We start from the raw sequence: 23,030 nt of genomic DNA on the forward strand, positions 1-23,030 counted from the left end.
CCTACTCTTACCAGCACTTACCCCCTTGGGTAAGGGTCTCTCCCCTGCTTCCAGCTCTCCAGGCTACAGCCTACTTCCAGCTAAGCCTTCCAGGGAAAGAACACCCACTTCCTGGGTTTGGCCTTTATATTTTCTCTTCCCAGGCCCCACCCCTCTCTGGGCCTGTTTCCCTCCAAAACCCTCACTACCCAATCAGAGGGACAGAGGGGATCCTGGGAGATGTAGGCTTTTCCCAGTAACTCCTAAGCAGGCTTCCCTGGGGCCTGCAGGCCTCACTAGGCCCAGGATCATGACACAGGGTTTTGATGGGGTGTTACAGGCTACAGGCGTAGGGGTGGGGAAGGGGTATTATTATACTTGGTATGTTTAAAATTCTGATTTGTAAGCTGCCTTGAGTCATCGAGAAAAGGCAGGGTACAAACACTTTGATAACATAAAAATAAATTGAGGAGCCAATGAAGAAGAACAGCATATGTGCCTGGCATCAGATCTCTAGGTCCATGCTGTCAACTTGATGAAAACCCCTATTCAACTAACGCCAATCTTCTCTTTAACCATATGCTGTCAATTTGGCACAAGCCAGAATTTACACCCATCTACCAAAGAGTACATGGTTTCCCCCACTTGCCAGAGACAAGTTGTTTCTGAACCTTAAAATGAAAATCTGCTTGCCCTTTCAGCAGTGTGAGTGACCAGAGTAGGAATTTCAGGAGGGGGGGAGAAGGAAGTCCTGATCTCACCAGCACAGGAGCCCGGAGGCAAGAGTGCAAGGTCAGGCCCACTGGGGAAGGTGGTGCCCACCAGTATGACGGCCATCAGATCCAACAATACTGACAGCCACAAAGAACAAGCAGAGAAGAACAGCAATTTAAGAGCAAAGTTAAAAAGTGGCTATTTTGGTTAAGAGGTTGGGTCTATGTTTCATCCTCCAACATTCCTGCGCTTTTGCTAATTTCAGTTTAATTTGTCTGCTGCAGCAGGCATTTTACCTAATTTGGCCCCTGTGAAAGGCAACAAAGCAAAACCGTTGCAAGAGCCAGGTTAATCATCTCTGCCTGACCAGCGGGGGGGTGGGGGGGCAGGTGCTGTCATCTGAAGCCAAGGCACTTACGTGGGGTGCTCCATCGACACTTCAAGGACGAGCTCTGGAGGCAGTTCAAATAACTCCGGGTCTTGGCCATTGGCTTGCAGAATCAATGGAAGCACATCAAAGCGGCCATATTTGGGCTTCCACCCAAGCTGGATGCATAACTGAGAGTGGGGGAGGGAGAGAAACAAGTTGACGTTTACCTCTGTCTGGAGGCAGAAGAATCTTAACTCCTTGGATGCTCCCAAGAGGAGCATCTGTACAGATCCTTGCTTTGGAGAGGAGACCAATGTCTGTCCCTATATCCAACATCCACACTCAGTTGGAAAGGGAACAACCTGTGCTGTCCCTACAGCTGGGGGACCCTTCCTAGGTGGGAGGAGCCACTATGGGATGGCAGAGCTCATGCAGGTAGAGTAGACTGTGAGCCATAGTTCCGTTGTTGTAGGAAGGGGTTTTCCGACCTCAAAAGAATTGTATCTCTCACAAGGAGCTGGGGGGAGCAACTTATTATCACCCCTCCCCCCGCAACCCTTTGCTTCTGTGCAATTCCCCTGGGATTTTAGGAATTTAAAATGTAGGGACTGGCTGGCTGTTGCAAGTTGTCCTCCAGGGACACAGCCTGTTTTTTTTTGTGGGCTTTTATTTTTGTTGTTCTTTGTTTCAATCCTCACTTGTGTGAACTCCACATTAGCTGGATCTCCCACAACGGACCCATCAGTCATTTGGTAGCCGGCATAACGGATGAGTTGGATGTTCCATATGCGGAAGTCATGTTTCCCATCTGTCCTTTGGGGAAAGACGGTGATGGTAGACCTGTTTTGAGAGAGAGAAGGCATGAAAGCCCATCTATGCTTGTGATCCTAGGGGATCCATGTGGGATTAAAGAGAAAGAGCTCACCTACCGTATATTCCCACCATTGGTAGAGTACTCCAAGTGTCGACAGAGGTGCTCAAACATCTCCTTGGCAGTGGAACAACTACGAGCATCAAACACCTAAGACAGCCCCATTGGGGAGCAAAACATTATTTCCAGATTGTCAAGAAGCATAATTACTAGGCTGTCCAGAAGTAGAAAGGAAGTCATGTGCTACTGTGCTACTATTATGCTATAGTAATTGTCTTGGTTTTCTAATGTGGACAACGCAACACTATTGGAAACAATTGCTATGATGCTCCAGAAGTACACCTGGCCACATGTGGATCCAGCACAGGCCAACCCTTAGATGACCCTTAGATATGAGCCATCCAATTCTAAGTAAAGTTACACACATTTAAGTCAATTGGAGGGTACTTAAAAGGGTATAATTCTGCTTAGGATGGCATTGTAATTTATTCTGGTATTAACTTTGAAAGGCAAGCCCATATTTTATTGAATTGGGATGATACAGGTAATTGGGATGATACAGGTCACTAAGTGATTCTATAATTTGGAGTTGCAATAGAGTGTTGTGCACAGTAAGTGGACAGAGAGAACTTTTCTCCCACTCCCAAAATAGTGGGACTCAGGGGCACCTTAGAAAATTAATGATATTAGTTTCTAGAGAGACCAAAAGATGGACTTCTTCACACAAGGCATAATTAACTCTGTACCAAAGGATACAGTGATGGCCACTACTTTAGATGGATTTAAAATAAATTTTCCTGGAGGACAGGTCCATTAATGAGCATTAGGGGAAAAGCCATGGCTCAGTGGCAGAGTCTCTGTCCTGTATGGAGAAGGTTCCAGGTTCAACCTCCAACAAAGGACCAGGCAGGAGGTGATGTGGCAGACCCTTTTCTGCCTGAGACCCTGGGGAGCTGCTGCCAGCCAGAGCGGACAACACTGACCTTGATAAATCAACGGTCTGGCTGAGTATAAGGCAGCTTCATGTGTGTTTAATAGCTATGATGATTAGTGACACTGCATGGTCAGAGGCAGTGCATCCTGTTGGAGGCAATAAAGATCCTGTGAATTTAGGGGGAGGGGTTTGTGAGTTTCCTGAATTGTGCAGGGGGTTGGACTAGATGACCCTGGAGGTATCTTCCAATTCTATGATCCCTGAATACCAGTTACTGGGGTGGGGGGGGGGAGGTAACAACAAGCAAGTCTTCTGCTTCTGTTTGTTTGTGAGTCTTGAGAACATCTGGTTGGTCACTGTAGGAAATGGACTTCAAGACTAGAAGGACTCCTGGCCTGATTCAGCAGAGTGGTTCTTACATTGTTATTAACATGAGAATAGTCCTGCTGGATCAGACCTATAATTGTACAGGCCTACACATCCTGGATCCCCTGCCCTGGATGGCTCAGGCTAGCCTGATCTTGTCGGATCTGGAAAGCTCAGCAGCCACCCCTGGTTAGTACTTGGACGGGAGACCACCAAGGAAGTCCAGGGTCTCCACACAGAGGCAGGCAATGGTAAATCACCTATCTGAACATATCTCATCTTGAAAACCTTATGAGGCCACCAGAAGTCAACTGCGAGTTGGTGGCACTTTCCACTTCCTGTCATGCTTTGCCTTAATGAATGGGTACTGCACATTTCTTTCTCACAAAGTCACATTTCTTTCTCACAAAGTCATTCCAAAGCCCCATGCACACCCACGGTCCACTCCAACACCATTCCACTCCATTTGATGGAGTGTCAAACTGGCCCATTGTTTCAACTATTGGTCACCTGTAAATTAGACCACTGGATTCTCCCAATGCATCTTGGGGCATTTCTCCAGGCTTGCCTGGTTGCAAAACTGAGCTCCTCCACAGTCAACTGGTACGTTCCTGTTGTTTCAATCTCCTTGGCTACAGCTTCCAGGCGGGACAGGTGCTCCTTTATTTGGGGCCTGGGACAAAAGGAAGAGCTGCTCAGGAACAGACTGAGGTCATTCCCAAAAAATAGATCAAGTGGGTGTCTAGGCATGTCTTAATGCCCTTCCATCGAGAGTTCTGCAAGGGACCATCCTCTGACAGAGGATGTCACTGTGGTACAGGTAGTGTAGACACCCTGTATCACATGACCTTTGAATGCAATCATTTTTTGAGCCTAGAAATTCTTCCCTTGCTCCAAAATATAGATCATATGGAGACATTACCTCTTTTATTAGATGATAATAGCAGACCTAACACTTTTTTAGCAGCAAAATCTTATGCATCTCTGATAAATTTTTCAGCTGTTCAAATTGGGTCTAGCTTTTTCTATGTTTTAGTAATCTACTTACAACTGATAAGAAGCAGAATGAGGTAGAGAGAGTACATGTAAAGTCCCTTGCCCAAAACAACAGGCCTGTGAATGCCAGATTACCTTGAGCGGACACAGCAGAGCACAAAATATCACGAGCCATGACACGGTTCTTGTGGTACAGATAACAAAAATTTTTTATCTTGTAGCTGGTTAAATTAGAGTGAGGCCACCGGAGCCTGAACATTCTGAGGTCAAAGCAGGAACTTGAGCAGCAGAAGAGATTAAGGCCGAGGCAGGCAGCCTCTCTGAAATGCGAACTGCATCCAGACCTTGTTTCGACAAAGTCTTTGAAGAAGAAGAAGATATTGGATTTATATCCCGTTCCCGCCCTCCAATCCGAAGAGTCTCAGAGTGGCTCACAATCTCCTTTCCCTTCCTCCCCCACAACAGACACCGTGTGAGGTAGATGAAGATGTTGGATTTATATCTCGCCCTCCACCACGAAGAGTCTCAGAGCGGCTCACAATCTCCTTTCCCTTCCTCCCCCACAACAGACACCCTGTGAGGTAGATGAAGATATTGGATTTATATCCCGCCCTCCACTCCGAAGAGTCTCAGAGCGGCTCACAATCTCCTTTCCCTTCCTCCCCCACAACAGACACCGTGTGAGGTAGATGAAGATGTTGGATTTATATCTCGCCCTCCACCACGAAGAGTCTCGGAGCGGCTCACAATCTCCCTTCCCTTCCTCCCCCACAACAGACACCCTGTGAGGTAGATGAAGATATTGGATTTATATCCCGCCCTCCACTCCGAAGAGTCTCAGAGCGGCTCACAATCTCCTTTCCCTTCCTCCCCCACAACAGACACCATGTGAGGTAGATGAAGATGTTGGATTTATATCTCGCCCTCCACCACGAAGAGTCTCAGAGCGGCTCACAATCTCCTTTCCCTTCCTCCCCCACAACAGACACCCTGTGAGGTAGATGAAGATATTGGATTTATATCCCGCCCTCCACTCCAAAGAGTCTCAGAGCGGCTCACAATCTCCTTTCCCTTCCTCCCCCACAACAGACACCCTGTGAGGTAGATGAAGATATTGGATTTATATCCCGCCCTTCACTCTGAAGAGTCTCAGAGCGGCTCACAATCTCCTTTCCCTTCCTCCCCCACAACAGACACCCTGTGAGGTAGATGAAGATATTGGATTTATATCCCGCCCTGCACTCTGAAGAGTCTCAGAGCGGCTCACAATCTCCTTTCCCTTCCTTCCCCACAACAGACACCCTGTGAGGTAGATGAAGATATTGGATTTATATCCCACCCTCCACTCTGAAGAGTCTCAGAGCGGCTCACAATCTCCTTTCCCTTCCTCCCCAACAACAGACACCCTGTGAGGTAGATGAAGATATTGGATTTACATCATGCCCTCCACTCTGAAGAGTCTCAGAGCAGCTCACAATCTCCTTTCCCTTCCTCCCCCACAACAGACACCCTGTGAGGTAGATGAAGATATTGGATTTATATCCCGCCCTCCACCACGAAGAGTCTCAGAGCAGCTCACAATCTCCTTTCCCTTCCTTCCCCACAACAGACACCCTGTGAGGTAGATGAAGATATTGGATTTATATCCCGCCCTCCACCACGAAGAGTCTCAGAGCGGCTCACAATCTCCTTTCCCTTCCTTCCCCACAACAGACACCCTGTGAGGTAGATGAAGATATTGGATTTATATCCCGCCCTCCACTCCGAAGAGTTTCAGAGCGGCTCACAATCTCCTTTCCCTTCCTCCCCCACAACAGACACCCTGTGAGGTAGATGAAGATATTGGATTTACATCATGCCCTCCACTCTGAAGAGTCTCAGAGCAGCTCACAATCTCCTTTCCCTTCCTCCCCCACAACAGACACCCTGTGAGGTAGATGAAGATATTGGATTTATATCCCGCCCTCCACTCTGAAGAGTCTCAGAGCGGCTCACAATCTCCTTTCCCTTTCCCCCCCACAACAGACACCCTGTGAGGTAGATGAAGATATTGGATTTATATCCCGCCCTCCACTCCGAAGAGTCTCAGAGCGGCTCACAATCTCCTTTCCCTTCCTTCCCCACAACAGACACCCTGTGAGGTAGATGAAGATATTGGATTTATATCCCACCCTCCACTTTGAAGAGTCTCAGAGCGGCTCACAATCTCCTTTCCCTTCCTCCCCCACAACAGACACCCTGTGAGGTAGATGAAGATATTGGATTTATATCCCGCCCTCCACTCCGAAGAGTCTCAGAGCGGCTCACAATCTCCTTTCCCTTCCTCCCCCACAACAGACACCCTGTGAGGTAGATGAAGATATTGGATTTATATCCCGCCCTCCACTCTGAAGAGTCTCAGAGCGGCTCACAATCTCTTTTCCCTTCCTCCCCCACAACAGGCACCCTGTGAGAGGGCTCTCGCAGCAGCTGCCCTTTCAAGGACAACCTCTGCCAGAGCTTTGGCTGACCCAAGGCCATTCCAGCAGGTGCAAGTGGAGGAGTGGGGAATCAAACCCGGTTCTCCCAGATAAGAGTCCACACACACAACCACTACACCAGACTGGCTCTCCAAACTGGCTCTGCCTGTTTCTGCAGATATGCTTTGGGTTCAATGCTGCTTGGAGCTGGCTTTTAATCCCCACCCTGGCAAAGCTTAGATGGCTGATGTGTAGGCAAGATGCTCAGCTGTCCCCAGGGCAGCCGCTTTCCCTGCCCCAATCCCTGAGACAGCCATTCCTCCTGTCTGCAGTGAAGATTTTTTGTTTTTCCATCTGGCAACTGGATATCATTATAGCGTAACAGCAATGTGTCTATCCAGCTTCTCTGAATTCCCAGCTTTGTTTTAAAAAAGTAAGTCTCTAGTGCAGGGGCATCAAACATGAGGCCCGTTGGTTGGATCATGCCCCCAGAGGGCTCCTATCAGGCCTGCAAGCAACTCTCTGTTATCTGCTTCCTTCTCCCTCCCTTGCTTCCTTCTTGTTTTGCCAGGCTTGCTTAATCAAGCTACAGATCAAGCTCAATCAAGCTCTGTTTTCTCCATTGGCTGACCAGCACATGAAGCGACTTACGTACAAAAGCTCACAATGCCTAGCCATTTCATGTTTTCCTCTGGGTCTTAGGCTCAAAGCATTGACCATGAGATTCCTGTAATGAATGTCAGTAAATTAAAAGTAGGTTTGCAACTTACAGTTACACACCAGAACAACACCTGAACAGCATACTTGGTCTACAGATTTCAATGCAATAATTCAGAACAAGAGGTGTCAGTTATCAGAGACAGTTAAATAAACACAATATTGCAAGAGTACTAATCTTTTAAGCATGTTTTAAGTTTTGAAAAAAATCTTTATTTGTGTTTGTCTGTGTCCTTTATAAAGTTTATAGCTCTACTACCTGGCATTATATTTTATGACGCACATGGCCTGGCCCAACAAGGTCTCATTTATGTCAGATCCGTCCCTCATAGCAAATGAGTTCGACACCCTTGGTCTAGTGCAGGGGTGGTAGTGCCTTTCATTGGTGAGCTATCCCTTTCCCCATTATATCTATGTAACAAAAAGGGGTGGGGACTTACTTTTTTGGCAGAGAAGAAAGCTGGAAATTAAGAGAACCTGATGCACATAGTCTAATAACCTTACGACAATATTCATTTGCTGATTTTAAAAGAAAACCCTGAAAAAGCCCTGGGGATGTGGGGCAGAGGGTGGCTGCTACTGGGACACTGGCGGGGGGGGGGGGGGAGACCCTGCCTTGTGGATAGGGTTGCCAATCCCCAGGTGGGGGCAGGGGATCCCCCAGTTTGGAGGTCCTCTCCCCGCTTCAGGGTCATCAGAAAGCAGGGGGGGCAGAGAAATGTCTGCTGGGCATTCCATTATTCCCTATGGAGACCAATTCCCATAGGGTATCATGGAGAATTGATCTGTGGGTCTCTGGGGCTCTGGGGGGCTGTATTTTGAGATAGAGGCACCAAATTTGCAACATAGATTCTAGTGCCTCTCTTCAAAACATCAAGTCTCAAAACGATTGGACCAGGGGGTCCAATTCTATGAGCCCCAAAAGAAGATGCCCCTATCCTTCATTATTTCCAATAGAGGGAAGGCATTTAAAAGTTGCACGGTCTCTTTAAATGTGATGGCCAGAACTCCCTTCAGAGTTCAATCATGTTTGTCACAATCTTTCTCCTGGCTCCACCCCCAAGGTCTTCTGGCTCCACCCCCAAAGTCCCCGGATATTTCTTGGAGTGGACTTGGCAATCCTGCCTTGTGGAAGCCCTGCTGCCTCCATGCTGTATCAGTCACCACAGCAGCAGCAGGGGGCTTCACAAGCCTGTCCCTGTGTGGAAGAAGCCTTCATAAGGACAGAATTCCCTTTGCGAAGCTGCAGCCTTCTGGTTTGAATTGCAGATGGGGATGCTGTGTTATTCGGCTGCAACAGAATGTTTGGTAGCACCATAAAGGCCAACTCTGTGTGGGGTGTGTGTGTGTATTACATGTAACGTCACTGCCCATTTTGATCCAACATTATATCGTTGCCATATTAAAATGAAAAAAAAAATTGCATCATGACACAATCAACATTATTCTTTAAAAAATTAGCAGATTGCTCAAGGGACAGCGGGGGTGGGGGGTTGGGAAGGCAGGAGGGAGATTAACATGCAACTCTGGTGACATGAAAGAATGGGGGGGGGGAGGGGAAGAGAACAAAATTGGAAATTGGAAAACTGTGAGATCAAATCCAAAAGTAGGGAAATGGGAAAAGTGGATTTGGAAAACAGGAGATAATGGGACACTAAATTTGCATCTATTCCTGGGGAAAAGAAGAGATTGGATTTACTCCCTGTCCTTTTCTACTCAAAGGAGTCTCAGAGCGGCTTACAATCTCCTTCACTTCCCCTCCCTACAACAGACACCCTGTGAGGTAGGTGGAGCTGAGAGAGCTCTGATAGAACTGCTCTTGAGGGAACAGTCCTGAGAGAACTGTGGCTAGCTCAAGGTCACACCAGCCGCTGCATGTGGAGGAGTGGGGAATCAAACCCAGTTCTCCCAGATTAGAGTCAGCACTCCTAACCACTATACCAAACTGGCTCTTTGGGAGGCAAAAGGTTGTGTGGAAAGTTTTACAAACTGATTATTTAAGAACACCAATGCGGAGGTTTGCACTTGTGTGGAAATGGCCTGTCTCTCAGCCTATCCCACCTCACAGGGGTGTTGAGAGTAGACAAAGGATGGACCTTGGTTAAATTGCACACCCACCCACCCCCCACCCACCCCCCGCAGCTGCCATGCTGGATCTGATGAGCCAATTCTTGGTACAGCAGGTCAGTTCCAGACATCTAGAAAGAGTTGCCAGCTCTGGGATTGGAAATACCTGCAGATTCTGGGGGTGGAGTTTGGAGAGGGTGGGGTTGAGGGAGGGGAGGGCCATTGGATATACCTCTCAAAGCCATTTTCTCCGCAGGAACTGTTCCTGGAGATCAACTGTAATAGTGGGAGATCTCCAGATGCCTCCTGTTAGCAGCCAGACCCCTCCTGTGGAAGGGCAGTTTGGAACCAGACTCCCACCCAAATCATGCCTGCACTGCACAGCCTGGCCTGGGAGCAAAAACAAGTATCTACAAGAGATAATCTCAACAGTGGGCTTCTTGAGGACAGCTCCCCTCACCTGGATGCCACCTCCTTCACACCTGCCCCTGCTTCCCCTTATCCATTCCCCTTAATTAATAGGCTAGTCATATAACTTGATAGCCTCTCCCATCTTACATTCAAGGGTCATCAGAAAACTTTTATCTTTGGCTTCTCTTATGTTGTTATAAGCATAGCCAGTTTTAAGAGGGGATTGGATAAAAATATGGAGCAGAGGTCCATCAGTGGCTATTAGCCACAGTGTGTTTGTGTGTGTGTGTGTGTGTGTGTGTGTGTATATATATATGCCTGATCCAACAGGGCTTCTCTTATGTTCTTATGTGACACAGAGTGTTGGACTGGATGGGCCATTGGAATGATCCAACAGGGCTTCTCTTATGTTCTTATGTGACACAGAGTGTTGGACTGGATGGGCCACTGGCCTGATCCAACAGGGCTTCTCTTATGTTCTTATGTGACACAGAGTGTTGGACTGGAGGGGCCATTGTCCTGATCCAACATGGCTTCTCTTATGTTCTTATGTGACACAGAGTGTTGGACTGGATGGGCCATTGGAGTGATCCAACAGGGCTTCTCTTATGTTCTTATGTGACACAGAGTGTTGGGCTGGATGGGCCACTGGCCTGATCCAACAGGGCTTCTCTTATGTTCTTATGTGACACAGAGTGTTGGACTGGATGGGCCATTGGAATGATCCAACAGGGCTTCTCTTATGTTCTTATGTGACACAGAGTGTTGGACTGGATGGGCCACTGGCCTGATCCAACATGGCTTCTCTTATGTTCTTCTGTGACACAGAGTGTTGGACTGGATGGGCCATGGCCTGATCCAACATGGCTTCTCTTATGTTCTTCTGTGACACAGAGTGTTGGACTGGATGGGCCATGGCCTGATCCAACAGGGCTTCTCTTATGTTCTTATGTGACATAGAGTGTTGGACTGGAGGGGCCACTGGCCTGATCCAACAGGGCTTCTCTTATGTTCTTATGTGACACAGAGTGTTGGACTGGAGGGGCCATTGGCCTGATCCAACAGGGCTTCTCTTATGTGACACAGAGTGTTGGACTGGATGGGCCACTGGTCTGATCCAACAGGGCTTCTCTTGTGTTCTTATGTTTAGACTTTCAGTTTACATCTAGCAATCTCATCAAGGGAGCATTAACCCAATATGTGCAAATTGTCACCATTGTCTGTAGGTCTTTGTGAAAAACCAATCAAGGTCTTTTAGAAGCACACATATTAGACTGCCCCAGGACACTGACTGCTCCATGCAATGTGTGTGTTATCTCAGTGCTAAGCATTGCACCCCCTGGCAACTGTAGGTTTCCTCCTTCTCTCAGGGAAATGCAGGCTGCTTCTCTCACTGTCTTCCCCAGACCTTAAATGCCAAACCACTTTCCCCACTACTCCCTTTTATTTTCCTATAGATAGTTTGTGTGTTCCACAAGTGCTTTATGTGTATGTTTTTGCTCTTTATCCTTTTAATAATATTTATTTATTTATCTCCTTAGATTTATATCCCGCCCTTCCCGCACATGGCCTCAGGGCAGGTCACAACAATAAACTGCAAAACTAAAACAATTAGAAATAAATATCAACATAATTTAAAACAGTTAAAGCAGTTTAAAAGGTAGGCATTGTACAGATTATAGTTTGACCGGCAGCTTAAAGCTGGGAGTGACTGGAGCATGGCCAGGCTATGAGGGCCTCTTAGTAGCAGTGCAGAGTTTAAAGCTGCAGCAGAGAAGGCAACTGGTGGATGCCTGCCACCTCAACTGCCACCTCAAACCTTCCCTGTTGTACTACAGCCCGGTTTATTGGAGAGTTCTCAGGGAACAAGCCCCATAAACACTGGGGAGGTCCCCTAGTTCCTCCCTCTCACTCATCTCTAATTCCTCTAATTCCCCCAATTAATCAGGAGACTACCAAATTTGGCAACAAGGGACTTTCCCATCTACTGGGCCTTGCGGTAAGAAAGCTTAATACAGGGGGAAATGTCAAAGTAAGCATGAATCAGACTCACGGTTTACATGAGTGGTAGAACTGATTGATGAATTCTATTGCTTGAGGTAAGAGTTCATCTGGAGGGGTGGGTCCATCTCGAGGGCCTCTGACCAAACCTTTGGGGTTCATGAGAGACCCCTGGCAAACGTTTATCTTGCAGTTAAGAGCCTGTGGGGGAAATAAATGTGACAGCTGGATAAGAGACCCTGTAAGGTCTGGATCTGACCAGGGCTCCAAGCCTGTCCTGCTGTCCATCTAGGCTGCCATCTTCCCACAGAGGACACACAGGTGGGTTGTGGTTTCCCATCCACATGAGCACCAGGACTCTTTAGTGGGATCTATAGATGCAGAGTTTATTTATTTATCCCATTTATATTCCACCTTTCTTCCCAAGTGGGACCCAAGGTAGCTTACATTGCTCTCCTCTCCTCCATTCCATCCTCACAACAGCCCTATGAGGTAGGTCAGGCTGAGAGCATGTGATTGGCCCAAGGTCACCCAGCAAGCTTCCTTGGCATGAGTGGGGGTTCAAACTAGACCATGGTCCATCAGTCTAGCAGTCCAGCCACTACATGAGAGCAGCCCTCAGAGTTCATGAAATGCAGGAAATGAGAAGCGTTTCAAGGATGCAAAGTGCCTCTCCTTTGGAATCACAACTGCTCCAGGAGACCACTGGCAGCAGTTGGCAACAGAGATGGTGCCAATAGAGCAGCAAGGGCCTGGAGGAAGAAGCCTCTGAGGAAAGGCTGAGGAGGGCCTTGGGAAGGTTCAGTCTGGAGAAGAGGAGATTGAGGGGGGACATGACCTCTCTCTTTAAATATCTGAAAGGCTATCATTCAGAGGAGGGCAAGGAGCTGTTCCACTTGGCAGCTGAGGATAGGACCCGAAGCAATAGGCTCAGATTACAAGCAGAAAAGTACTGGCTGGATATTAGGGAAACAATTTTATGGTTAGAGGTGGAACCAGCTGCCTAGGAAGGTAGTGAGCTCCCCTTCATTGGCAATCTTCAAAACGCGGCCGGATGATGATTTCTCAGAGATGCTTTAGGCTGATCCTGCATGGAGCAGGGGGTTGGACGAGATGGTCTGTGTGGCCCCTCCCAACTCTAGGATTCTACGACCTTTCATTTAAATGGAGCTACCTGGAGTGCAAGTGTAGGATGCTGATGCATTAACCGCCCAAGCGGTGGACCTCTGAAATGCTACCAGAACATAAGCGACATCCTGCTCACAGACAACACCTGAGGAAGCTGCCTGAGACTGATCCAAGCCCCGGCTCTGCCAGACATCAAGGCTCCTTTTTACTCATGCTGCAAAAGAGTCCCCTCCCCACCCCCCGGAATGTAATGATCCAATACAAGATCAAGGGAATGTAAGAACCATCCAGTGGAAGATGACTCTTGGGGGGAGCGGAAGGCTTGTTTACTTCTTTCTTGGGGGCCGGGGGGGGGGGGCAGTCTTCCCTACCTGAGTTTCCCCCCCTGGCATGGGCTCTTAGTACCAGGGGGGGGGGAGCTGCTGTCAGAGTTTAGGTTCCTTCAGGGGTCATTTTGTAGAAAAACAGGTGGTGGAGCTCATCCAGGGATTGTTATGCAGCTGCGCCTACTATTCAGTGGACAAGGAGGTGGAACTCTCAGAAAGGTTCAGAAGCTGTGCTCCTGTGAGCTCCCACTGAATCCGAGGCCTGGTTCCTTTCTATCCACCTACCATTATCCACCTGATGATGTCAAAGTTTTGAGTTTCTGGTGGTTATGAAGAGGTGATGACTTAGACTGGAGACCTCTGGGCCAAGTCCCTCCCCTCCAGGATCATGCAGATGTGCCTGCAGAGACTATTCCAGAAGTGGTGACTGCCCCACCCCCAGGCCCCCAAGAAGGAAGTGAAACAAGCTTTCCGTTCCCCCCAAGAGTCGTCTTCCATTGGATGGTTCTTATATTTCCTTGATCTTGTATTGGATCATTACAGATTGGGGGGGGGGGGGGTTTCTCTGTTGAAGCACAAACAAAAAGGAGCCTTGATGGATAAGGTGACAGAACACTCCATTTTGTTTTCATTGCTCTAATAGTTTTGTGCTGTGGGTATTTTGTTGGTTGCTGTAAACAAGCCAGTGGAGGGGTGGGACAGAAATCCATTAGATCAGGCACATTGAACTCATTTGTTATGAGGGATGGATCTGATAAGACCTTGTTGGGCCAGGCCATCTGTGTCATAAAATGTAATGCCAGCTAGCGGAGATATAAACTTTATAAAGGACGCAGACCAACACAAATGAAGATTTTGTATCTTTCCCATGTGATCAAGAGAACTGGGCAAAGGAAGCTCTGGCTCTTCCCCGCCTTCCCCAGGGGATGGCAGACCTCAGCCAGCACAAGGGAAAGAGGCTTTGCTCTGCAGCTCCTGTGCAATTGAGGAAGCCTGGCGAAGCACGCTGTGACACAGAAGGAGGCAAAAGGGAAGGAGAAGGAAGCAGACTTGCTTTTGGGCCTGATAGGAACCCTCTGGGGGCCTTATCCAGTCCCCGGGCCACATGTTTGAAACCCCTGCGCTAGATAAATGGAATAGTAAATTATTCTCCCTCTTCTAATCTGCATATAATATGTGAACATTATTATTATTTATTAGATTTATCATCACTGCCCCCACCCACCATGACACTGCCAGAAATCTTCTCATGAATTATTTATTAGATTTATTATTAGATTCATCATCAAAACATATCAGACTAGCAAACCAACCCAGCCCATTGGTTCATCAGGCTCAGCATCATCTACTCGGATTGGTTGTAGCTCTTCAGGGTCTCAGGCAAGGACCCAATGCCTGCCCTCTGCTTAACTGACCGTGCCCAGGACTGACACTGGCAGCATCTCCTGCATGCAACGCAGCGACTCTGCCTGCCACAGAGCCAGAGCCCCCCCCTCTCCCTCTCCCTCCCTGCTGCTTCTTTCATAAAAAGCAGGAGAACTGAAAGTATCCTGTGTTGTCCCCTCAGACCACCCAGCTCAGAGACCCCAGGCAGAGAAAGGCCTTTTCTCAAGCGACTGGAACAGCCCCGGCTCTGAGCCACACCCCCTCCCTCACCAAATCACGGCTGTTTTGTTTGCGATTCTGCACCAATAAGCAGACTTTGGGGGTCCCCAGAGTCTCACACCTTGGTGATGTCATGGTGGGTGGGGCAGAGATAGACTGAAGAGCAGTGCTAACAGTAACACTTCCATACATCGCTATGAATACTACCTTGTGTTTGTGAACGTGTAGAGGATGAATCAAATGGCTTTGAAGACAGCTATTTACTGTACCTATATTTAAGACAACATGGAAATTAACTATGTGCTAAAGGAAAAAAGAATTTGATCTACCTGTGCTAGATCTCTCTGTCAATCCCAGGCACACCCAGAAGCCAGAGAGTTTGGGCCAAATTAAACGTGCTGGTTTTTAAAGCATTGGGTCCAGGTTCCCCAGAACCAGCACTGTTTCCGTACAGCCAGACAGCAGCTGCGGGTAATGTCTGTTTAAAACCGAAAGGAGAGCATGTTTGGGCTCAGAATGGCACCAGCAAAGTGGGAGAGGAAGGGCTCCTGCCTCCTCCTCTCCCCCAAGCCATTTCCCCCTTCTGAGATGGTGCTGTGAGAGTTCTCCTCTTTGGCTGCTTTGTGTGCACAGAGTATTTCATACAGAGCAGCAAAAGTGGGGAAATAACTCCTCTCCTAGCATTGTTTCAGCCCAGGAAAACAGCTCAGAGGGGAGGCAGGAACCCTTCCATTCTCCGTGTTCTGAGTCTAAATTGGCTCCCCTTTATTTTTAAGCAGGGAGACATTGCTCATAGCTGCTGTGTAGCTGTTGGGGAACACAGTTTGGTCCCCAGCTCTTTTAAAACTAGCATGTTTGTTTTGGCCTTTAGCTATTAAGATTTCATCCCCCAGTCTCCAAGCTCTAAAACCTGAGTAGGAGAGACCCATCTGTCTGCCTGAGACCCTGGAGAGCTGCTGCCAGTCTGAGAAGATAATGCTGACTTTGATGGGCCAAGGATCTGATTCAGCTTCATGTGGTCCAAAAGAGACCTTTGTATGTTCTCAAGGCCATTATCTTCTTTTTTCACACATCCAGAAGCTAAATGGGACCAGGAAGAACCACTGATAGCCTCTGATATAACAAAATCCTTGTGTTGCCATCGCTAGTGTGGCCTCAGTCAAGGGATCATAAAGTCTTCTTACCTCTTTGGCCTGGTGATGCAATGTGTCTTGTAGGCTTGTTCCATTTTCCCAGTTTTTAATGGTTAAATATCTTGGACACCCAGAAATCTGGTTCTTTGGCTTGGAGATACCGTTTTGAGGAGGTTTCTGAGCCAACAGAAAACAAAAGTCACCATTATTTAAACACTTCTCACCTTGGCATCCAGTTGGTGCCCTTCTGCTAGAGACAGTGGTGACGTTGTGTCATTTTATCTATATAGTGACCCTGTGAGTTAGGCAAAATAGTGATTTGCTCATGGCCTCCACAGATTTGAATCTCCCCCGCTGGCTCTCTTGTATAAACAAGTTATGGTTTAGTCAAACCTGCTAAGATATGAGAGAGAGATTTCAAGCAAATTAAAGCATAGTGTAAACCTAAACTGATTTGAGACCAGCTTTAAATTAGGTTCAACAAGTTTGTCATGAGTTCATGCCTCCCCCACACTCCAAGAAACTGAGGAACTGGCTTTGGGTGAGAGGGAAACCGAGAGAACTCTTGAACACCCTGTTTTTCCAGACCCCCCACAGAACGATCTCCCCACCAGCAGAGCTCCTTCTCCTGTCACAGGGGCGCATCCATCGTTAGGACCATGGATACATATGCTACAGGCTGCTCCATTCAGGTCTGCGAATTCAGAAGCAAGGCTGGCTCATGCTCCACGTAGCAGCACACCCCGGAAGTCCCCTGCGATACAGCCTGATGCAGAGCTGGATCTTTTGAGCTCAGAAGGGAATCACTCTGTTTAGGAGTGCACAGCAAGGCTCTTTGCAGCCAAAGCACCCTAACTGAGACTCACTTCTCTCGAAGTCGCAGCATCTGTTGTCTCATCTGGTTTCTTGTTATGGGTATTTATGACGGCACTTTCCTGCTTAACTGTGCTAGAAGGAAAAAGGAGTAAGAAAAAAACAATTATTTTGTACAGTGTCAGTTTTGTTTTGACTAAGCCAAACAAGTTCAGCTGATTTTAGGCTGCTGATAATTTTATAGAATCCCCCCCTTGATGTGTTAATTTGTCTTTGAATCACTGTTGTGGTATTGAGATTTTAAACAGGGTGAAAAAATGCATACTTATGGATTTAGTATTGTTTCTGGGATTATTGTTTGCTGGGCAGTCAATTGATAACTTGGGGAAATGAGAGGGGCCACCTTTTGCTTTGAGCTTGGCAGGTGAAGAACAATTTGTTACCTGCACCCCACTTCTTTTAGTGGGGGGAACTTCTCAAAGGAGTTGAAAAACTTAGATTTCCTTCAGATCACAGAATGCCACAGATTCATGGTGTCTTTGTAATATCTGTCTTATATGCAAGATCTCTAAGCCAAGAAATGCTCTGGCAGACAGCAGATCCTCTACTGCATATCAGACGGCCAGACCCTGAAAGCCTTCAGCCACTTCTTTCTTTCTTTTCTCTCTGCCCCAGCTTCAAATTGCTGGGCCTGGCTACCCCCCGCCCCCCCCAGGAGGAGATCACGGCCTGACAACTAGCTCTTTTGAGGAAATATTGGCAGGCATTAAAGACCATTTACTTTTTGCTGTCCCTGATTGCCATCACCTGCCACTTTAGGCAAATTCATCTCCTCTCCGCATGAGGGGGTAGAATGAAGGGGTGTGTGAGGGAGGGGGTGAGATTGTGGCAGCACATGCCTTCCCCCACCTATGCTAATTGTCTGGAACATATGCGAGAACCTGTGAGCATACAGAAGTACTAGTCAAGGCTCCTGGTTGTGTATAGAGGTTCCATGTGCATTTGTGTACACTGAAATAGGCAAAATGTATGCAAGCAGGTTTTGGAGGAGTGGAGCTGGCTGTCATGATCCTGCGTCCTTTCTCCTCCCTCTGTGCAACAAATTGAACATACCCAGAGGGCTCGTGTGTGTACAGGTGCAGACACACCTCTCCGTGGGGCATAGGGAATCCTGCTTCTTCATGTAGTTTGATGCCTCAGAGGATTCTATATCCAGTCAGGAGTGCAGAGGCTCAATCTTCAGTTGAATGCACATAGTTTGAGGAATGAGTTTGCTGCCATGATCTCGCTCCTTTCCACCTGATAGTGATTTGCTCTTGGATTTTATCCCTTCAAAGAGCAAAAGGCACCAAAACTGCAGCAGAGCTGCTGGGGCCTGTCCACTAAATAACCCCCAAGTTTAAATTGCATTGGAACAAGAGGTCCAGTTCTATGGGCCTCTGACTCGGAACAGGATGCTCCTCAGTCAGCCTCCGTTATTTCCTGGGGGGAGGGCAGGATTCCACCTTTTCTTCAAGGCAAAGAATAGCCAAAGACACAACAGCAAGCAAAGCAACCACTGCCTGAAGCAGATAGAACCAACAAGGCCAAAGAACCAATGCAGAATCAGGGAATCCCAAGCGGAAACTCAGGAAAATGAGGCAAGCCTAACTCAACAAATATCAAATCAGAGAATCTAAGCCAAAAGCAAACAAGGGACTCCTCCAAGCCAAACCTATTCAACAAGGAACACTGCTCAATAAATGTCAGTCTGAGAAGCCAAGCCAATTTTGAACCAGATAATCTAATCCAAACCTAAACTTGTCATGACCCCCACCAGCTCCAGCAGGAGCCAAGGCCAGTGTCTCAGAGGGGCCACGAAACGGCCACCACTGCAGGGCCACTTGCAGAAGATGTCTGCCCAGAGGCCTGGAAAGGCTGTCTTATTGGAGCAGCCACTTCCCACGGCCACAGGCCTTGCCAGCTAGATCTGCTGAAGTGTAGACCCTGATGGGTAGTCCTGAGCCTTGGGGAGACCTAAGGTCTGAACAAAACCTGACAGAAACGAGCAAAGAATGCAGTGTTGCAAGGCCAGCTAAACCCATTTTAAAGGACAGAATCAAAGCCAAACCAATGTGGTAGTGCAATACCAGGCCCAGTAAAACACAGAAACACAGCAAAATTAAAACAAAAGCAACCCTGAGAGCCTTAAAACACTGGCTTCCAATATTCCCAGTTACTCCTGAATAGAAACAAAGAGCTAGAAGGTACCTCAAGAGTCCTCTTGCCCAGCCCCAGCACAATGCAGGAAATTCACAACTACTTTCTGCCAGTTCTCCACTGACCCAGGCTGCGTGCCCAGAGGAAGAAAAAAAAAATAACCCTTCCAGGATCCCTTGGCCAATCTGGCCTACAGGAAAATTCCTTCCTGACCCCAAAGTGGTGTTTGCCATTAATTTGGGCATATAAGAAAAGTCACGAGAGCCTAACAAAAGAAGTGGCTCAGCTGCATTAGAGGAAGGTGCTTGGAGCTGCGACAGAACTGCTGGTAAGCTGTTGCTGAGTGAGGAGAGCTTGTTTGCCTGGGGGTAGTTGCTGGTCCCACCCTTCTGATTGCTTTTGTATGTTGCCCTGGCTGTTTAGTCAGAGGTGGGTGGGAGCTTGAGCCTTTAATTTGCAAGGCTCATCCTTGCCAGAGGCAGAAATGGCTCAGCTGCATTAGAGGAAGGTGCTTAGAGCTGCGACAGAACTGCTGGTAAGGTGAGTGTTGATTTGCTTTTCTAAAACTGCTGGGGAGCATTACCTAGGGTTGCTGTGGGAGAGAACTATGTGAGGGCTTGGCGCCTGCTGGAGAGGGGTTTTTGATTTCTTTTGTGTAGCTGTTGCTGAGTGAGGACAGTTTGTTTGCCTGGGGGTAGTTGCTGGCCCCACCCTTCTGATTGCTTTTGTGAGTTGCTCTGACTGTTGAGTCAGAGGTGGGTGGGGGCCTGAACCTTTAATTTGCAAGGCTCATCCTTGCCAGAGGCACGAACCGAAGGGCAAGAGCCAAAGGGCTCTTAGCCTGTGGCTCTTACGTGGGGTTCTGTAGAAAGGTGGGTAGTTACTCTCAAGTAGTTTTAAGTGGTAGTTGGTAGTGGAATTTACAGGGAAGTCAAGATGAAGAAAATTTTGAAATAGATTGCAGCAGCATGGCTGATGAGGGGGCAGAGGCAGTGACGTGTAAAGACTGTGGGATGTTTGTATTTCTACCTAAGAGTAGCAGCAATTACACTTGCAGAAAGTGTAAGTTAGTGACCCTACTGGAGGAGAAGATACAGGGACTGGAGGCACGATTGTCCACACTACAGTGTATAAAGGAAGGTGAAGATTTTCTTGACAGACTTATGAGGCGCTCATGAATGGACAAGAGGAGGGAGAGGAAGTGGTATCTCAACAATTGGAAGAGAACCCAACACAGGAGGAGGGTTTGTGGAAAAATGTAATCCGAAGGAGAAAGAAAATCAGGAGATGTTCTGAGCCTCTGCTGCTCAGCAATAGGTTCCAGAATCTCCTCACAGTTCACAGGTTCACAGAATCTCCTCTTCTGAACCACTGGAACAAGGGCTACTTCCCCAGCCTCCATGAAGCTTGAACAAAGCTTCTCAGGATCCTGTGAATAAGAAGCCTGGAGCTTCTGTTCCCCAATATAGGAAAAGGAAGGTGGTGGTGATTGGAGACTACTTGCTCAGATGGGTGGAGCCCAAAGTGTGCCGACTGGACTTGTCATCCCGAGAGGTCTGCTGTCTGCCGGATGCATGCATCCAGCATGTGACAGAAAGGATGAGAAGACTTATCAGGCCCATGGATTACTATCCTTTCTTGCTGATCCACATGGGAACAAGTGATACTGCCCGTCATAGCCCTGAACGTATTTGAAAAAACTATGTGGCTCTGGGTCAGAAGTTGAAAGAGCTGGGCGCACAGGTTGTGTTCTCGTCAATTCTTCCTGTTGAAAGCCGTGGCTTAGGACGAGAAAAAAGAATACTTCAAATAAATGACTGGCTATGTTGATGGTGTCGTCAGGAAAGATTCAGATTTCTGGATCATGGCTTTCGCTTTCAAGATGGTGATCTTCTATCAGGAGATGGTTTGCACCTTATGATGGCAGGAAAAAGGGTGTTTGGTAACAGCCTTGCTAATCTAATAAGGAGGGCTTTAAACTAAATTGTATGGGGAAGCAAGACAATAATTCAAAGCCTCATATGATGCCAGAAAATGGGGATAAGAACACTAAAGATTTGCAGAGTGGCGCATACGCTAGGTAATGTTAACTTGCAGGGTTGTATGGAAACTAAACCCTCAGGATGCATAAAACATGGATTCCAATGTCTTTACACTAATGCACAGAGTATGGGAAACAAACAGGAGGAACTGGAAGTCCTCATACAGAAAGGAGACTATGATATAATAGGCTTTACTGAAACTTGGTGGGATGACACTCACAACTGGGATGTTAGGATTCAGGGGTACAAATGGAATGGGAGGGCCAGATGCCCTAGTGCACATGCACAAAAACACAAGCACATGAAGCCCCGTGCCGGCATGTGGCTTCCCTGTCATTCAGGCAGAAAATCCTGATGAATGTGCTTGAAGCTGAACTGTGCTTATAACCAGAGTGGTGTCCTGGTGGTTCTCATGTGGATGAAGAGCTGGAGAAACCCACGTTCAGATCCCTCCTCTGCTATGGAGAGTCCCTCAGTGACTGTAAGCCAGTGACACCCTCTCAGCCTAACCTACCTCACTGGGTTGTTGTGAGGTGAAATGGAGGAAGGGAGAACCATATTCACCACCATGAACTCCTAGGGCAGGGAAAAAATGTGATCAATCTATTCTGAAATTAAATGCTCTATTCTGAAATTAAATGCTCTTTTGCATTAGAAAAAGAAAACGGCACACCCTGTTTTGAAAGCCAGCACATGACAGACTATCCCAGGATATATGCCTACATCCAGCCTGTACAAAACTAGAAGCAGGGAAGACTCTGGTCATGATGCTTGGTGTGAGACCAGGTGCCACCAACGGCCAAGGGTCTCTGGTTTCTCTTCTGGGCCCATCAGGCCTCCTCCATTTCCAAAGCGAAAACAGATGGGCCCTCTTCTCCTGCCCAGGATGGCTGGAGGGTTCCCTACACATTTGGATCAGTGATTCATTGACTCTGCAACTGCCTTGACTTCCACCAGTTTAAACGTCAGGAGGATGTTATTCTTGGGAATAAAAATAGGGAGGGAAACAGAATTGTCCCAAAATAGGATCTCAAGCACCTGCAGGGTGTGGGACGCCACTGCATTCTAAGAGGCCCGGGGGCCAAACTAGAGGGGCCTGACCCATGGACACCATCGCCATCTTAAAAGCAATGTAGAAATGCCACAAGGGCCTGATCCTGATCTGGATGAGCAGGCTGAGGTGCTCCTATCCCTCCCTACCCTCTTAAAGAGCTGAAATGGCTGTGCACTTCCCCACCTGGGGCTCTTTCAGTCCTTGAAAAGACCCCAGAGCACCTCGGGGACCCCACAGCATTGAACAGACTGCTTTCAAATGGCAGTGGAGTCCACTGAGGGTGCCACACGTCTAGTCTGGCCCTTGGGGATCACGAGCCCCCATTTCTGTGCATTCGCAGCAGAGAAAAGATGCAGCCGTGATGGAGACCCTGGAAGGCAGCTGCACCAAACCCCGAGGAACTTCATCTCTAGGGTCGTTTTCGCACTTAGCGTTTGCTCCCCTTATTCCGCGGCGCAATTATGTCCGGATCATTTTTCTCGTTTTCGCACATTGCCTCTTTAGTGGAGTCGCTTTCCATGAAGCCCCGGCTCAAATCGTTTTCGCACTAGCATCAACTTGAGTTCGATGCCCTGTCAATCATTTTTTTTTTAAGCGCAAGTCTGGTTGCGTAACTACGTAACAACGTAACAAGAGCGTCACGTGTGCCGCTTCTGCTTATGGATTGGCTGCAGCTGTAGCATCCTCCACAGCCCTTTATGTGTTAACAGAAGCATTCACAGTGGAGAATCTGGATGTCAACTTCCCGCCACTGATGGTGATTGGCAGGTGCTCAGCGCACTCCGCGGAGTCGTCTGGGTGTCCCCAGTCACCTCCGCTGGCTGCGTGGACTAACGCTATTTCGT

At 47.9% G+C, this 23,030-nt stretch overlaps 1 protein-coding gene across 1 annotated transcript in view; it reads right to left on the reverse strand.

Moving 5' to 3' along the window:
• NOS2 (nitric oxide synthase 2) overlaps nucleotides 1-16,269 on the reverse strand; it is a 64,869-nt gene extending 48,600 nt beyond the window's left edge. Inside the window, exons 1-6 of the mRNA XM_060259386.1 lie at nucleotides 16,129-16,269; nucleotides 11,938-12,086; nucleotides 3,745-3,907; nucleotides 1,993-2,084; nucleotides 1,762-1,903; nucleotides 1,112-1,251 (exon numbers count right to left, since the gene is read on the reverse strand). Coding sequence (XP_060115369.1) covers nucleotides 1,112-1,251; nucleotides 1,762-1,903; nucleotides 1,993-2,084; nucleotides 3,745-3,907; nucleotides 11,938-12,047 — 647 coding nt within the window. The 5' untranslated portion in view covers nucleotides 12,048-12,086; nucleotides 16,129-16,269. The remainder of the gene's footprint in view (nucleotides 1-1,111; nucleotides 1,252-1,761; nucleotides 1,904-1,992; nucleotides 2,085-3,744; nucleotides 3,908-11,937; nucleotides 12,087-16,128) is intronic.
• Nucleotides 16,270-23,030: the final 6,761 nt, after the last annotated feature.

The sequence above is a fragment of the Heteronotia binoei genome, chromosome 18 (genome assembly GCF_032191835.1).
Source record: "Heteronotia binoei isolate CCM8104 ecotype False Entrance Well chromosome 18, APGP_CSIRO_Hbin_v1, whole genome shotgun sequence".
In the NCBI taxonomy this organism is placed as follows: Eukaryota; Metazoa; Chordata; class Lepidosauria; order Squamata; family Gekkonidae; genus Heteronotia; species Heteronotia binoei.